The 18,607-nt window shown below is 42.6% G+C and overlaps 1 protein-coding gene across 1 annotated transcript in view; it reads left to right on the forward strand.

The window, feature by feature from the left end:
• Nucleotides 1–7,190: 7,190 nt before the first annotated feature.
• The window catches only part of LOC124607285 (protein slit-like), a 48,720-nt gene continuing 37,303 nt past the window's right edge, over nt 7,191–18,607 (forward strand). Inside the window, exon 1 of the mRNA XM_047139566.1 lies at nt 7,191–7,294. Coding sequence (XP_046995522.1) covers nt 7,286–7,294 — 9 coding nt within the window. The 5' untranslated portion in view covers nt 7,191–7,285. The remainder of the gene's footprint in view (nt 7,295–18,607) is intronic.

Genomic DNA, 18,607 nt, shown 5'->3' on the forward strand with positions numbered 1-18,607 from the left:
ACTCGCTTCACCCCACCATACAGCTTATCGTGGAGGTCGTACAGCATGACGTTCTCCCTTTTCTTGACATCGTATGAAACGGGAAGCAGAAACCAAGCAGGGACAAAATGTTTACAGAAAACCTGCACACACTGATCTGTATTTACACGCCTCTAGTAGTCACCGCAAGGCGTTTTACGCCCACTAGTCCACAGGTCGCGATCCATGTGCAGCAGGACAGACTACCAACTGAGCTGAGGCATCTGGAGACGACAGTCAGACAGAATGGGTGCAACAACAAGCAGATAAGGCGTGCGTTTAAAAAGGTTGTACCGAGACAACAGAAGGAAGAAAACGAAGAGCGCAAGTCAGTAGCGTGTACAGCGTTTGTCGCAAATAACTCCAGAAAAGTTAGCAGAGTGTTGGAACGACAGTGTCAAATGTGTATTTCGCCCACCGCCCAAGATTTTAACACAGCTAGGTTCGGTAAAGGATGATCTAGGCCTTCACAAACTAGGGGTACACTAATTCCTGTGTGGCAAGGTATACAACGGGAAAACCGTACTCAGGCTAGAAGAGAAGTGCCTTGAACATACGCTGGAGTGACAAAAGTCATGGGACACTTTCTTTTGCTCAACGTAGTGCAGCAATTCGAAGACTCAACTAGTCGCTGAGAGTCAACTAGTCGCGTTGAGTCCCGTGCAGAAACACCGAACCACGCTTCCTCTAGAGCAGTGATAATTGCGGAAGTGTTGGCGGTGCGGGATTTTGTGTACGAACTGATCTCTCGATTGTGTACCATAAATGTTCGAAGGGATAAATGTCGGGCGATCAGCGCGTCAAAATCGTTCGCTTGAATTGTCCAGAACATTCTTCAAAACCAGTCGTGAACAGTGGCCCGGTGAAATGGCGCATTGTCATCCATAAAAATTCCGTTCTTGTTTGGGAACATGAAGTCCATGAATGGCTGCAAGTGGTCTCCAAGTAGCCGAACATGATCATTTCCAGTCAATGATCGACTCAGTTGGACCAGAGGACTCGGTCATTCCATATAAACACAGCCCACACCATTGTCAGCTTGCACAACGTATTGTTGACTACCTGGGCCAATGGCTTCGTGGGGTCTGCACCACACTCGAATCTTACCATCTTCTCTTACCAAGGCGCTGCAGATGATGTAGTAGTGCTCTTAGCAAAGGTACTCGCGTCGGTCGTCTGCTGTCGTAGCCCATTAACGCCAAATTTTGCCACACTGCACTAACGGTTACGTTCGTCGTACGTTCCACATTGATTTCTGCGGTTATTTCACTCAGTGTTACTTGTCTGTTACCTCTGACAACACTACGCAAACGCCGATTCTTTCGGTCTGTGGTAAGAGGTCGTGCATGAAATTTGCTCTTCTAGGCACACTCATGAGACTGTGGATCTCGCAATGTTGAATTCCCTAATGATTTTCGAAATGGAATGTCCCATGCGTCTAACTCCAACTATCATTCCGCGTTGAGAGCGTGTTAATTTCCGTCGTGTGGCCGTAATGACGTTAGAAATCTTTTCACATGATTCACCTGAGTACAAATGACAGCCCCTCCAATGCGCTGCCCTTTCATACCTTGTGTACGCGACACTACCACCATCTGTATATGTGCATATCGCTATCCCATTACTTTTGTCACGTTAGGGTACAACAAACCCAACTTTTGGGACTGCGCGATTAAAGAGGCCATTGAAATTAGGGCCGAAGAACGAAGACAGCGGGCTACAGCTGAGGCAGGCGTGGAACCCTGCACTGAGCTGAGAAGAAGCAAAACGTTCCCGTGCAGTGAAGTGCGCTGCCGGCGGCGGTAGCACGGAGGTCAGAGGCCACAGCTCGAAGCCGGGCGCCGCCACCCCCACCACCCACCGCGGCGGCCGCACAGACACCTACGGCAGCGGAGTGATGGCAGTGGAAACGGCCAATGTATACTGCAGACCGACTCGAGCAGAGCCGCAGTTATCAGGAACCACCCGGAAATCGTGGAGAACTTACCACCTGACCTGATCAGTCATCTGAGAATTCCCAAAGAATACCAAACACATTGTTTAAGAAAAAGCCATGCAACTTACAATTGGCAAACCTATTTTACTGGTTAAAAGGACACTTCCAAATCTGCAATATGAGCATGTTGTTGTGGTCTTCAGTCCGAAAACTGACTTGCTGCTGATTTGCTTGACGCTAGTCTGTACTGTGCAAGCCTCTTCATCTCTGCATAGCTGCAAAAAACTACATCCATTTGCATCGCATACTGTGGTCAAGTTTTCATCTTCCTCTACACAATTTTTACCCGTAACCTCCTTCCGATACCAAAATGACGTCCCTTGGTGCCTCAGGATGTATGCTATCAACTGACCCGTTTTTAATGAAATGTGCCGTAAATTTTTCTGCCCTAATGATTCAGTACCTCTTCATCAGTTATCCTGCCTACTCATCTAGTCTTCAACATTATGATGTAACAACACATTTCAAAAGCTTCTATTCTAGTTTTGTCTGAACTGTTTATTGACCACGTTTCACTCCCGTGCAAGGCTACACTCCTTACAAATACCTCTAAACAGGCATCTTACACTTAAACTCACACTGCCTGACTCAAAAAATGAAACCTCCAAGAAGGGAACCAGGAAACGAAATGAAACCTAATGGGTTGAAAGGAGATGTGATGTTATTTCAGCGATTGCAGTATCGAGTCAGATTTACTAAGAACGTAATATGAACACAGATATCAGTACGACATTCCTCCCACTCCGGCCTGGGTACGTGCGCTAATTCGCTTCCGAAGGGTGTCATAGAACCACTGTATCCTCTGAGGCAAACTGGCCCACAACAGTGGTAACTGGTCCTTGAAATCCTGATACTGGCACTGAGACGGAGCTGATGTCCAGGCTGGTCCCACACATGTTCTGCTGGGGACAAAACATGGATCTAGTTGGCCACAAGAGTAGCTCGACATAGCGTAGATAGTTGGTAGAGACATGTGTCATGTGTCGACGACCACTGTCCTGTTGAAAAATGACACCACAATTGTGTCACATGAGAGGTAACACATGAGCACGCAGGGTGGCCGTGGTGCCAGGAGTAACATCGCTGTGCCTTTCTAAAAAAAATTGGAAGAATGAGACCCCCTGCCCACGTCGCCGCCGCACTCGCTAACAATGGTAGTGCACAATCGCGACTCATCACAGAGCTCAATGCGACGTTATTAATCAACAGTTCATTTTTCCCGGTCCCGGCACCAATCCAAACGCAGTCGTTTGTGTTGTGGTGTTAACGGCAGGCTAATCATGGAACGGTAATTCCCTAATCCGACTGCTACTAGTCTCCGACCAATGGTGCGGAATAACACGGAGTCCATTGCTTGTTCACGGGATGTGGAGGGATGAAGATGTGCCTGGCGACACAATATGGCGATCCCGCGTTGTGGTGGTCAGATGTGTTTGATCGGCACCACGATAACGAGTATTCTTGCTCTCGCATTCCAGGCAGTCTACAATCGGGTCACCGTCATATCCTAATGGTCCCCAAATCCATATATTATACAATTCGACCACCCAGCCAAATGGAGTTTCATAAAGAGGGCCCTTTCAAACGCTGTCTGGTACTGATAACACTGTCTCACGAGTATGCTGCACCTCCGTGTCGTGCACAGTGATCACTGAATATACGAGTGTGTTTACACCCCTTATATAGCCCGCCAGGGCTGGTATCGACACTAAACACGAACAGCGCTAATGCACTATGGTGTCCTTGTGTGTGCGTGAATTTTCATTGACATCTGTCCATGTCTTCTGGGTGCTTTACTTTTTAGGCAGGCACTGTTTATTGGATGTTAACAAATCCCTCTGTTTCAGAACTGGGTTTCTTGCTAGTGCCGGTCTGCATTTTATACCTCTCGACTTCGGTCATCGTCAGTTGTTCTGCTGCCCAAATAACAAAACTCATCTACTAGTTTAATGTCTCGTTTCCATACCTGACTCCCTCATCACTGCCTATATTCTATCATCCTCGTTTTACTTTTGTCGACGTTTACAATCTCTTTTCAAGCTGTTACACATTCCATTCAACGGCCCTTTCAAATCCTTTGCAATGACTGTCGCAATTATTATGTCGTTAGAGAATTTCAGAGTTTTAATTCATTCTTCTTGAATTTTAATTTCCTTCGCAAATGTCTCCTCGTTTTAATTCACACCTTGCTCAGTGTACAAATCGAACAACACTGAGACAGGCTGCAATCCTGTCCGACTCCAGTCTCAGCTGCTGCTTCCATTTCATGTCCTTCGAGTCTTACATCTGACGTGTGATTTCTGTGCAAGTTGCAGATAGCTGTTCGGTCCCTGTATTTTACCCCAGCTGCCTTCAACATTTCTAAGAATTTATTCCAGTCAACAGTGCCAAAACTCTTCCCTAAATCTGCAAATACTATAAGCTGTAGGGTTTCCTTTTTTCAGTCCACATTATAACACGTAGTGAAGTGACAAAAGTCATGGGATACCTCCTAACACTCTATCGGACCTCCTTCTGCCCTGCGTACTGCAGCAAATCCGTGGCATGGACTCAACAAGTCGTTGTAAGTTCCCTGCCGAAATGATGAGCCACACCGTCTGCAAGCGGCCATAATTTCGAAAGTGTTTCAGATGCGGGATTTTCTACATGTCGGGCGACCTGGCAGGCCAAATCATTCACTCGAACTGTCCAGAATGTTCTGACATGGCGCACTGTCATCCATAAAAATTCTATCGTTGTTTGGCAACATGAAGTCTATGAATGGCTGCAAATGATCTCCAAGTAGCCGAAGATATAACATTTCCAGTCAATGATCGGTTACGTTGGACCCGGTCCATTGCATGTGAATACAGCCCGTGCGCTGTGAAGCTATACCATAAGCTTGCACAGTGTCTTGTTGGCATCTTCGATCCATGGCTTCGTGGGGTTTGCGCCGCAGTCGAACGCTAACATCAGTTCTTATCAATTGAAATCTGGACTCATCTGACCAAGCCACTGTTTCCCAGACGTCTAGGGTCCAACCGATATACACTACCGCCCATTCAAAATTGCTACACCACGAAGATGACGTGCTACAGACGCGAAATTTAACCGACAGGAAGAAAATGCTGTGATATGCAAATGATTAGCTTTTCAGAGCATTCACACAAGGTTGGCGCCGGTGGCGACACCTACAACGTGCTGACATGAGGAAAGTTTCCAACCGCTTTCTCATACACAAACAGCAGTTGACCGGCGTTGCCTGGTTAAACGTTGTTGTGATGCCTCGTGAAAGGACGAGAAACGCGTACCATCACGTTTCTGACTTTGATAAAGGTCGGATTTTAGCCGATCGCGATTGCAGTTTATCGTATCGCGACATTGCTGCTCGCGTTGGTCGAGACCCAATGACTGTTAGCAGAATATGGAATCGGTGGGTTCAGGAGGGTAATACGGAACGCCGTGCTGGATCCCAACGGCCTCGTATCACTAGCAGTCGAGATGACAGGCATCTTATCCGCATGGCTGTAACGAACCTGGGTACACGAATGGCAAAACGTCAATTTTTCGGATGAATCCAGGTTCTGGTTACAGCATCGTGATGGTGGCATCCGTGTTTGGCGACATCGCGGTGAACGGACATTGGAAGCGTGTATTCGTCATCACCATACTGGCGTATCACCCGGCCTGATGATATGAGGTGCCATTGGTTACACGTCCCGGTCACCTCTTGTTCGCATTTATGGCACTTTGAACAGTGGACGTTACATTTTAGATGTGTTACGACCCGTGGCTTTACCCTGCATTCGATCCCTGCGAAACCCTACATTTCAGCAGGATAATGCACGACCGCATGTTTCAGGTCCTGTACGGGCCTTTCTGGATACAGAAAATGTTCGACTGCTGCCCTGGCCAGCACATTCTCCAGATCTCTCACCAATTGAAAACGTCTGGTCAGTGGTGGCCGAGCAACTCGCTCATCACAATACACGTGTCACTACTCTTGATGAACTGTGGTATCGTGTTGAAGCTGCATGGGCAGCTGTACCTGTACATGTCATCCAAGCTCTGTTTGACTCAATGCCCAGGCGTATCAAGGCCGTTATTACGGCCAGAGGTGGTTGTTCTGGGTACTGTTTCCTGAGGATCTATGCACCCAAATTGCGTGAAAATGTAATCACATGTCAGTACTAGTATAATATATTTGTCCAATGAATACCCGTTTATCATATGCAATTCTTCTTGGTGTAGCAATTTTAATGGCCAGTAGTGTAGTCACCAGCCCAGGAAAGACGCTGCAGGCGATGTCGGGCTGTTAGCAGAGACATTGGCGCCTATTGTCTGCTGCAATAGCCCATTAACACCAAATGTCGTCGCACTGTGCTAACGGATACGTTCGTAGTACGTCCCACCTTGATTGTGCGGTTATTTCACGCACAGTTATTCGTCTGTTAGCACTGATACCTCTATGTAAACGCCGCTGCTCTCGGTCGTTAAGTGAAGGCCATTCGCTCCCAGCATTGTGCGTGGCGTGCCTGAAATTTGGTATTCTCGGCAAACTGTTGACACTGTGGATCGCAGAATACTGAACTTCCGAAATGGAATGTCGCATGCGTCTAGCTCCAACAGCCATTCCGCGATCAAAGTTTGTTAATTCCCATGGTGCGGGCGTCATCACATCGGAAACCTTTAAACCTGGCATTTGTGTACAAATGACAGCTCCTCCAACGCACTGTCCTATTACACATTGTGTACGCAGCACTTCCGCCATCTGTATATCGCTATCCCATGATTTTTGTCTCTTCAATGAAAGTCTTAGGCTCCGAACTGCATCGCGTGTTTTTACATTTCTTCGAAACTCAAACTGATCTTCTGATGGTCGACCTTCTGGTATGAACGTAATTTTATTTCGTATCAAGAAGTGCTGATGAGCTACGTATACTATTGAAGTCTATTGTATGTATTTTGTCCAAACAACCGACGAAGAATGTTAATGCGAGCTTCGTACTTGTGCTGGGCGTGACGGAAGGAGAACGTCAGTTTGTTGACAGTAAGTCGGCCGGGACCTCGCCCCTCCACGCCGTAGTGAATATCGGTGGATAACGAAAATACCAGCGGCTGTGGAGGACGTATCAGAGAGGAGGGCGGCGGACCGTGTCTGACGCGGGCCCCACAGCCAGATAAGCGACCCCTGACCGGCGCGGCGATAGCGCGGCCCGGCCGAGGCGTGAGGCGCGCGGACCGACACAGACAGTCCGCGAGTCCTCAGCTGCGAGCCGCCACGAGGGAGCCATGGGCACGGTAGGTGCTCTCTTTCTCTCTCCTACTTCCCTGCAACGCGTAGCGTTCTCGAGATTTCGGAAATGGGCGTCAACAACAAATGAGTAGAGTGGTCGAAAAGGGCTCACCCCAGAGGCGGTGGTTCCCAACATGGGGAAGAACAAAAGGGTCCAATTACGTTCCTGTCTGGAAACTAAATTGTTAAGTTGCTGCAGAAGTTCATAGCGTTGTTGTTTTGCATGTTGGTATTCCAGTTGCTACGGGTTCATTTATCAATTGTCAAAAAAGAAAAAGGGTTCAAAATGTGTGAGAATTCTTATGGGACTTGACTGCTAAGGCCATCAGTCCCTAAGCTTACACACTACTTAAGCTAAATCATCCTAAGGACAAACACACGCACCCATGCCCGAGGGAGGACTCGAACCTCCGCCAGGTTCAAATGGTTCAAATGGCTCTGAGCACTATGGGACTCAACTGCTGAGGTCATTAGTCCCCTAGAACTTAGAACTAATTAAACCTAACTAACCTAAGGACATCACAAACATCCATGCCCGAGGCAGGATTCGAACCTGCGACCGTAGTGGTCTTGCGGTTCCAGACTGCAGCGCCTTTAACCGCACGGCCACATCGACCGGCCCTCCGCCAGGACCAGCCGCACAGTCCATGACTGCAGCAACCCAGACCGCTCGGCTAATCCCGCGCGGCTATCGATTGTCATTTTTTATTTGTAATTCACTGTTGCCATTTGAGATTACGTATCATCGTTTTCTCATTTGGAGATACTGAGTGGAGCTGTGGACGCTAGGAAAAGGAGTGCCAAGTGCAGAAATCTGAGTATTTCCCACACATCCCTTTGTTTGAGTTCAAAAGAATGGGACAACAGCGGAGGCGGCCAGGAAGATTTCCCCGTGTGTGGGGTAATTCCATTGGACACAGCACGGCAAGAAAATTGATTTCTTTGATTGGCGACTCTATAGAGTGCTGGGTGCACAACGACTATATACCTTAAATTAGAGAGAAGGTCAACATTTGCCGTAATATTGATGGTTTATTGATAGCAGAATCGATTTTCGATCACATAGTGATCATCTTCAGTGCTGTGGTGTATAAATTAAACTCGTAGGCACTGGTGTCAAGTTATCAGTAACCAAAGCTTATGAAACGATTACAATAATTGTGATCGTTTCATAAGCTTTGGTTGCTGATTACTTGACACCAGTGCAATCACAATAATTGTAATCGTTTCCTAAGCTTTGGTTACTGATAACTTGACACAAGTGCCTATGAGTTTAATTTCTACACCACAACACTGAAGATGATCACCATGTGAGTGAAAATCGATTTTACTGTCAATAAACCATCAGTATTACGGCCCACGCTGACCTTCTCTGTAAATTGATTCCTTTTATTAAGGAGGATCGTTTTGACATAAGTGACGCTTCACGTTCACGAATACCTTCGGAGTCTGACGAAGATCGTTTAAAGGCATTAATCCAAAATGATGCACGTGAGCGTATTCGAGAAACGACAAACTTGATGAACTGTGATCATTCCATCATCGTGCGACATTCGCATGCAATTTCGAAAATCGGGCGCTTGGGTACCGCATGCTCTAATCCAAAATCACAAAGATCAGCGGGTGGCCAAATGTGCATCTCTGTTTGTTCATTGTGAATTAGCTCGTCAACAAGACCGACCATTCCTGTCCTGGGTTGCTACTGGTGGCGAGAAGTGGTTTCTTTATCCTAACATAAGGAAAATAAAGGAATAGTTGAGTTCAAACGAAGCAGCAACTTCCCTTGCAGAGACTTTCGCGCATCCACACAGGTAATGTTATGCTTCTGGTGGAACGGCGATGGCGTTGTGTGCTACGAATTGCTTCGCCGAGGTGTAATCGTCGCAGCTGACGTTTATTGTCAACAGCTGAGTTGACTTGCAGACGCAGTCGAAGAATAACGACCAGCAAGACTGCGTGAAGTGACACTACTCCAAGATAACGGCCGTCCGCATTCTGCTAGACTGATAGAAAAACCACTATACAGGAATTGGATTGGAAAGCCATTCCGCAGTCACCTTATTCGCCTGATCGCCTGATTCGCCCTCGGAACTTCCTTTCGCAATGAAAAATGTGCTCCGAACATGGCTCGATGACTTCTTCGCCTCAACACCACGTTGAGTTCTGCAGTCGCTGAATCTAAAAGTTACCCCATCGTTGGTAGACTGTTGTAAATAGTAAAGGAAAATATATTATTGATGACTGAAGCCTCTCTTATGAGTATCTGTGGTGTTCATTAAACTTATGGAAAAAAACGCTACGAACTTACCAGTATTTCGTAAGACTGTAATACTGATTACAAGTTGCCAACAATTAAAGTTCTTCTAATTTCAACGCATGAGACAATATGGTGAAGGTTATAGCTCGTGAAACGAATATATGAACTTCTTCGCCACATAGTCCACCACTGCATACGTACTTTGTACTTTGTGCCATGCATCTATGACAGTCAAATTGAGTCATATATATCACATTTGCTTATATATTTCATGAAAATGCATTCTACAAGTTGTAAGTAGTTCCTGCAATAGACTGGAAATTGGTTGGTTATTTATTTCACAATAGTAAAGGAACTAACTGAACAGTATTATTATTATTTCTTTCTTTTCTCAGACGTTATATCTGGTCAAAAATGGAAAGTGACGCAGACCTTGATCAAGCGTGACTTCCTTTTAACTGTACGGTATACGTTATATTGCATTTAGGAACTTTCGGGTAATTGAACATGTATCAATAATTACGGATTTCTGTAGTTGTATATATAAGTTTGGATGTAGCTGTATTGCATTGATGTACTGGTGGATATTGTGTGGTATGACTCCTGTAGTTGATAGTATAATTGGTATAATGTCAACTTTATCCTGATGCCACATGTCCTTGACTTCCTCAGCCAGTTGGATGTATTTTTCAATTTTTTCTCCTGTTTTCTTTTGTATATTTGTTGTATTGGGTATGGATATTTCGATTAGTTATGTTAATTTCTTCTTTTTATTGGTATGATGTCAGGTTTGTTATGTGGTGTTGTTTTATCTGTTATAATGGTTCTGTTCCAGTATAATTTGTATTCATCATTCTCCAGTACATTTTGTGGTGCATACTTGTATGTGGGAACGTGTTGTTTTATTAGTTTATGTTGTATGGCAAGTTGTTGATGTATTATTTTTGCTACATTGTCATGTCTTCTGGGGTATTCCGTATTTGCTAGTATTGTACATCCGCTTGTATGTGATCTACTGTTTCTATTTGTTGTTTGCAAAGTCTGCATTTATCTGTTGTGGCATTGGGATCTTTAATAAAATGCTTGCTGTAATATCTGGTGTTTATTGTTTGATCCTGTATTGCAATCATGAATCCTTCCATCTCACTGTATATATTGCCTTTTATTAGCCATGTGTTGGATGCGTCTTGATCGATGTGTGGCTGTGTTAGATGATACGGGTGCTTGCCATGTAGTGTTTTCATTTTCCAATTTACTTTCTTCGTATCTGTTGATGTTATGTAATCTAAAGGGTTGTAGAAGTGGTTATGAAATTGCAGTGGTGTAGCCGATGTATTTATATGAGTGATTGCTTTGTGTATTTTGCTAGTTTCTGCTCGTTCTAGAAAGACTTTTCTTAAATTTTCTACCTGTCCATAATGTAGGTTTTTTATGTCGATAAATCCCCTTCCTCCTTCATTTCTGCTTAATGTGAATCTTGCAGTTGCTGAATGTATGTGATATATTCTATATTTGTGGCATTGTGATCGTGTAAGTGTATTGAGTGCTTCTAGGTCTGTGTTACTCCATTTCACTACTACAAATGAGTAGGTCAATATTGGTATAGCATAAGTATTTATAGCTTTTGTCTTGTTTCTTGCTGTCAATTCTGTTTTCAGTATTTTTGTTAGTCTTTGTCTATATTTTTCTTTTAGTTCTTCTTCAATATTTGTATTATCTATTCCTATTTTTTGTCTGTATGCTAGATATTTATAGGCATCTGTTTTTTCCATCGCTTCTATGCAGTCGCTGTGGTTATCCAATATGTAATCATCTTGTTTAGTGTGTTTTCCCTTGACTATGCTATTTTTCTTGCATTTGTCTGTTCCAAAAGCCATATTTATATCATTGCTGAATACTTCTGTTATCTTTAGTAATTGGTTGAGTTGTTGATTTGTTGCTGCCAGTAGTTTTAGATCATCCATGTATAGCAAATGTGTGATTTTGTGTGTGTATGTTCCAGTAATATTGTATCCATAATTTGTATTATTTAGCATGTTGGATAGTGGGTTCAGAGCAAGGCAGAACTAGAAAGGACTTAATGAGTCTCCTTGGTATATTCCATGCTTAATCTGTATTGGCTGTGATGTGATATTATTTGAATTTGTTTGGATATTAAGTGTGGTTTTCCAATTTTTCATTACTATGTTTAGGAACTGTATCAATTTAGGATCTACTTTGTATATTTCCAATATTTGTAGTAACCATGAGTGGGGTACACTATCAAAAGCTTTTTGGTAATCAATGTATGCGTAGTGTAGCGACCTTTGTTTAGTTTTAGCTTGATATGTCACCTCTGCATCTATTATCAGTTGCTCTTTACATCCTCGTGCTCCTTTGCAACAGCCTTTTTGTTCTTCATTTATAATTTTGTTCTGTGTTGTATGTATCATTAATTTCTGTGTAATGACTGAAGTTAATATTTTGCATATTGTTGGAAGGCATGTTATGGGGCGATATTTAGCTGGGTTTGCTGTGTCTGCTTGATCTTTAGGTTTCAGATAAGTTATTCCATGTGTAAGTGTATCAGGGAATGTGTATGGGTCTGCAATGTAACTGTTAAATAATTTAGTTAGATGTGAATGTGTTGAGGTGAACTTCTTTAGCCAGAAATTTGCTATTTTATCTTTTCCAGGGGCTTTCCAATTGTGAGTAGAATTAATTGCTGGGGTGACTTCATGTTGCAAAATTATCACTTCGGGCATTTGTGGTATGTATCTGTTTCTGCTTGTATCCACCGTGCATGCCTGTTATGTTGTACCGGGTTTGACCATATGTTGCTCCAGAAGTGTTCCATGTCTGTTATGTTTGGTGAATTGTCTATTTTAATGTGTGTGTTATCTATTGTCTGATAAAATTTCTTTTGGTTTGTGTTGAATGTTTGGTTTTGTTTCCTTCTATTTTCACTTTTTTGTATCTTCTAAGTCGTTTGGCCAATGCTTGTAATTTCTGCTTCTTTTCATCTAATTGCTCTATCGCTTCTTGTTGTAAGATTTTACCTAACCTTTTTCGTTTTTTTTCTGACATTTCATTTCCTATAAATTGTGTTAGCTGTCTGATGTCTTTTCTCAGTTTTTCTATTCTGATCTGTAGCCTGTGTTGCCATGCTGGTTTTGTGGGTTTCTTCTGTGTGTTGGTTGGTTCTGATCTCTGCCTAGTGTTTATACTGAGTGTAGTGAATGCTTCTATATAAACCAGTAGTTGTAACTCTTGCATAGTTGTGTTTTCATTTATTTTGTTGTGTATGATTGTGTTGATAGTTGGTATTGTTGTTTCGACTTGTGGGTTATTTGGCGGTCTATGCAAGAATGGTTTAATGTCTGTATTTGTGTCTTTGTATTCTATATATGTCAGCTGAAATTTTTCTTCTATATCTAACATTGTTACTTCGAGTTCTATTTGTGCTTGTTCTGGTGGCTGTCTTAAGATTTCGTTTTCCTCTGATTGTTTAATTGATGCGTGTTGTTCTTTGTTTGTTTGCTCTGGGATGTTTGAGTCCATTACTGTATTTTCTTCTTCTTCTGATTGCACATTATTTTGTTCCAGTATTTGTTGTACTTGTTGTTTGATGTTTTCTAATTCTGACTGGGGTATCCTGTTATTTTTGATTATTACACGGATCTGATCAGCTAGTCGTTGTTCTGTTAAAAATTTTAATTCTGGGTATCTGATAATAAATTTTGTGTATACTTGTGATTTGTATCCAGTTGTATTGTTTCCTAGGTTTGTTGCTTGGTAGTAACAGAACATGAGGTGTCGATTAACTTCATCTGACCATCTCATCCTCTGTCTTTGTTTTCCTTCTAGGGTGGTTGCAGGAAGCATATCCTGCAAAACACTTCTATTTGGATTTAAATCATTTTCCAGTTGGCTAGCAGTGTCGTTACCATTGTTGGCGGGCATTGGGTTCAAACGTCGTCCCCGACCATGACGGCGCTTGTCCGAGGCTTCTTTAGTTCTGTCCTGAACCAACTAATCACAGTAAAAGGGGGGTTAGCCCTATTAGTGGTTTGTTCTTTTCGTCGCCTTTTACGACTGGCAGAACATACCGGAGGCCTATTCTTTTCCCGGGCCTCCACGGGAAGATTATTATTATTATTATTATTGTTATTGTTGTTGTTGTTGCTGCTACTGCTGTTGTTAGTGGCAATGGTCAGACAACAAAGCAGTGGCGGCCTGAATTCTTCCAGCTTCTGCCATTTCAGAAGTAAAGACTCCAGCAATCAAGTGATGTACAAAGTATGGTGCACACATTTCAACTTCTTTGACTGTAAATGGGGGTGCGAGGTATGGGTGAAGGAATTATCGATAGGGAGAGGAGAGATGCGTAGGAATTGTTTCGTAACAATTATCTACCTTCAATGTGGAAAGTTAGCTTTCTTTTTCGAGAAAAAGTTGTGGTGAGCACGTGAGAAGCGCTGAGAATTGCTTCATGATTCTGTAAAAAGGTTGTTAAAAACCAAGCAATATTAATTGTCTCATTGACTCACCAGTTCGTGATTTAGAAAAACACCAGAAAAGCAATATATTGTGTATCTCTCATCATTTCGGAAATAGAACCGTTCAAGGAAAATTCTTTTTAATTCTAAAGTTTAGTTACATGCTAAAATTAATGATGGGGCCGTACTAGCTAGTATCTGACTTCACGCAGGGATAATGCTCAGAGAAAGGTTGTGAACCACTGATGTAGCACTGCAGTCATGGACTGTGCGGCTAGTCCCAGCGTAGTTTCGAGTCCTCCCTCGGGCATGAGTGTGTGTGTTTGTCCTTAGGATAATTTACGTTAATTAATGTGTAAGCTTAGGGACTGATCACTTTAGCAGTTAAGTCCCATAAGATTTCACACACATTCGATGTAGCACATGCTTACGGGCCCGTCGCTAGTTAGTAACTCCGAAACTACATAGCGGTATTTCGAGGGAAAATTAACCATCAGTAATTTTCATATGAAAATACAGTTTCGTGTTACGCGCGCATAATTGTACAATGTTATAAATGAAAAGTACAAAATTGATAGTGTAGACCAATGGCCGTCAAACTGCAGGGGGCCCCATGCGACCCGCAGTTGTCAGCCGTATTTCGTAACAATATGCGTCTCTTAACAAACAGCCAAATAAAAAAAAAACGTTAACTAACATTAAGAGCTTCTAAGCAGTGTAGTTTTCTTGGTCAGTAACAAAAAAAAGAAAGTACTTACGGAGGAACAAATATTTCACGATGTGCCGAATTTCAATTGACGATGGTGAATTAGGCCGTGGCCGTAGTAAAATGGGTCATTTACCACAGGGGCAGAGGGGTAAGTAATGCGCTCCACTGCGGGGTTAGATGATATGCGAGGGTGAATGTTCCATTGTGCATCTAACTGCGTAGGCTTTCGCGGTCAAAGAAAGTAAACACGAAAGTTTTCTGTTAATGGCAACACATCATATTGTAAATAACTACTACCGGTGAAACCAATGTTTCGGCCACGGTTCCTGAGTTCCGTTTTTGTATCTATTGTTTGTCTTCCAAAGCTGACAGCTCAGTGGCGTGTGCGACTCGTACCGACCAGATGCTATGGTGATGACACGGAAGTTACCTGGATTTGTGAATGCATGTTATAGAGATGACCATCTTAAAATACGGTACATATTTGTGGGAAGGAAAATAAAATTAAATTAAGTGTGCTGTGATACAACGTAATGAGATGAAGAATAATGACATTCAAAGGATTTAATTGAGAGTTTTGATCGTGGTTCACACTGCAAAATGCATTTAAATGAAAATACAATTGCTGTTATTAGCCAATTAATCATCCGCTTGCACCGACTACAGATCAAAACTTCGTCAGAGACTTAACAATTCCACAACTTAGGGGTCGACGAGGGAGGCATAAATCTGAAGTAGGGAACACGACACAAAGTGTTCCGAATCGTGCCGAGTTTAAGCGATCATTACTTGGGCGATCGCTGTCAGCTTGTAGAGCCCCTTACTACGGCTGTTCTATTGGAGGCACATAACAAATTTATGTTAACAGTCAGAGCTCATATCGGTAGATATGCGGCTCCACATTGTCAGTACGGGTCTTGAGAAAAATAGATTGACGACCACTGATGTAGATCATCCACAATCTTGTGCTTTTAATTTATAAGTATGAGACTGTTCTACCAAGAAACGACAGAAGACTCATTTAGCACATTGTACTATTTTTAAAGCGCAGCAAAAAATAAATCATTAACATAAACTTGTGTGTATACTTCAACGTTTGAAGAATACGAGTATATTCGTGGTCATTCTACCTTTTTAAACCAATTTTTACGTATTTCCAATAGGCACAAGACTTTTATTGACTTTTTCAGTTCCAATGCGATATGAAGTGCATTATTACGGAGTTGACCACAATATTGCTGGCAGAAACTGTTCACTTACTTATTATTTTTGTTTACAGTGCGCACCTGAAAAAATCATTTACTGTTCCTCGACGCACCAAACGATGCAGACCACTGAACGAAACAATCAGATTACCATAATACTCGCGGTGTCTGACGACTATGTGTTTGTATTAAGTTTAAAGATAACCTAGCTCTATAGCAGCTGCTTTGTGATCCTTTTCACGTTACTTTCACTAACTTTAAGTTTATCCTGTGTCTACCTTTACAGTGTCTTTGTCTCCCCTGTTTCAGTGCTTTTATGTATTCATGTATGGTTCTTTTCAGTGTATAACCCACACGTATACGCCAGTGTGCGCATTTTTCCAGCCGAATGTCGCAATGCTTGGTTTCCAGCTTCCGCCTCTAAGAGCAACGTAGGTCAGGCCGTCTCAACTGGGTAAATTCTCCCCGCCCCCCGAACCCCTGCCTCCCCCGGAAGACACCCCGACGTTATTTAGCATTCCCTGCACTCCTGGTAAGACTTTAAAAATAAATATAAGTCTACTGATCAAGGAAATGAGTTGTTTCTTTTATTTTAAAATACAGGAGGTGGACAAAAATTCGAAAACATCAAATATGCGGCACATTACCGTGTCTAAAATGGTGTAGGAAACCTGATGGCATTCAAAACAGATTCTAGTTGAAATGGAGAAATACAGGTCTTGTATGGGTTTCAGGGAAATTTTATACCATTATTCATAAAAAATAGTGGCCAGTTCAGGTAACAATGGTGGAGGTGCGTTGCTACCATGCACGCTTCTCTCCAAAGGTGAGAAGGTCGGTAATGCTGAGAACTGGTGACTACGGTGGCAGAGGAGATGGGACACTTGAGCCTCGTGCTCCCAAAACCAGTCCTGGAGTATACGAGCTGTGTGAATAGGGGCCACGTCGAATTGGAACACAGCGTCATCATTGGGGAGCAAACGTTATAGCATGAGACAGACCTGATCAGTCAAAATGGGCACGCTATGGAATACCACGACATGGCTGCACAAATCATCAACGAACCGTCGCCATGTTTCACTCTTGGGACGTAAACTCGGCCAGAAGTTGAAAAGAGTGTGAAAAAAGACTCTTCCAACGAAATGACTTTCTTCCACTGCTGCATTGTCCAGGCTTATGGCTTCGGCACCACGTCTTCCTGTTATGAGCAGGACTGATGGATGAGTTGTTCTGGAAATCTAGCTTGTCCTGCTGTTCCCCACTTCTGGAGATCGCTTCACATTGTTTTGGTGCTGACAGTATTTGTAAGTGTGACATTCATTTCTGCGGTGACTTTTGCAGCTTTCATCCTCTTATTTTTTTCGTCACAATTGTCTTCAGTGACTGTTTGTCACAGCGCCACCTGCAGGCTTGGATAGCGTCTCCATTTATGTTGAAGCATGCATTTCTCGCAGAGTCTCCATATTTGGTCAACACTTATAAGTAAGCTTTTTACCTGCAAATGCGAGCTGTTAGTCAAATTATTTATCATTTATTGTCACCTTCCGTGTGTCTCGCAGTTAATAATGAACATGTCATGGCACCTGAAGCGTTTTCGGTAGAAAATTCTGTCTTATGAGTGCAATTCTTTAATTCTGTTACACAAACGACATATACAATAAAGAACGCATGATTAAAGGCAGTCAGAAAACACGAATGTCATTTAAAAATCAGTTTCTCGGTATATGCCACAATGAACATCATTAATGTTAGAAGTATCTTCAGTTTTCCTAGGTTACCTTCCGCTCATCATTATGCCTGTTAACCTTTTTTTTAATACGTCTGAGATACAGCAACTTATATTGTGCCTTTAATTGAAATTCTACAATAGCTTTATTTGGCACTGTTTCAACTTATGACCTTCATATTTCTACACACTTAGGTTGAATGTGCAAAACCAGTGGGGTTCTGGTACATTTTTTAAATAATTAGGCCCTAAGTTAATTAATATAATAACAAAAAGTAAATATGTACAACGGATAACGCTATCCATGCACACAAAACCAACGCGTGTAACCTGAAGGCTGTATCTGCGTGCTATTTGCATCTCAGATCAAAAATGGCTCTAAGCACTATGGGACTTAACATCTGAGGTCATCAGTCTCCTAGACTTAGAACTACGTAAACCTAACTAACCTAAGGACATCACACACATCCATGCCCGAGGCAGGAATCTAACCTGCGACCATAGCAGCAGTGCGGTTCTGGACTGAAGTGCCTAGAACTGATCATCCACAGTGGCCGGCCATCTCAGATCAGAATTTTACTTTTCATTACAGAAAAATGAAACAAAGGGGCAAAAGCAGTTTAAAATTTTGTATAATTGGCGTTTATTCATTGAAAAATGAACTCTTTCCGTTTACAACTACGTTCATAATATCAATTAAAATACCTGATTGGTTTCCTACTCTAGTTCACATTTGTCGCACTATTGTGGAACAGTATCTATAAAATTACTCTCATTACCAAAGTACACCCATGCTTTTTCATGCAATTGTACACTGACAAATTTACGTACACACCCACATTATCTGAAATGCCACAGGGCAACCCAAGAAATTTCGAAGGTTATTTACAGAGATGCTGAACCCTTTTTTTAATTTTAAAGTATTACAGTAACAACATCAAAC

This window comes from Schistocerca americana, chromosome 3 (assembly GCF_021461395.2).
Source record: "Schistocerca americana isolate TAMUIC-IGC-003095 chromosome 3, iqSchAmer2.1, whole genome shotgun sequence".
Taxonomy (NCBI): domain Eukaryota; kingdom Metazoa; phylum Arthropoda; class Insecta; order Orthoptera; family Acrididae; genus Schistocerca; species Schistocerca americana.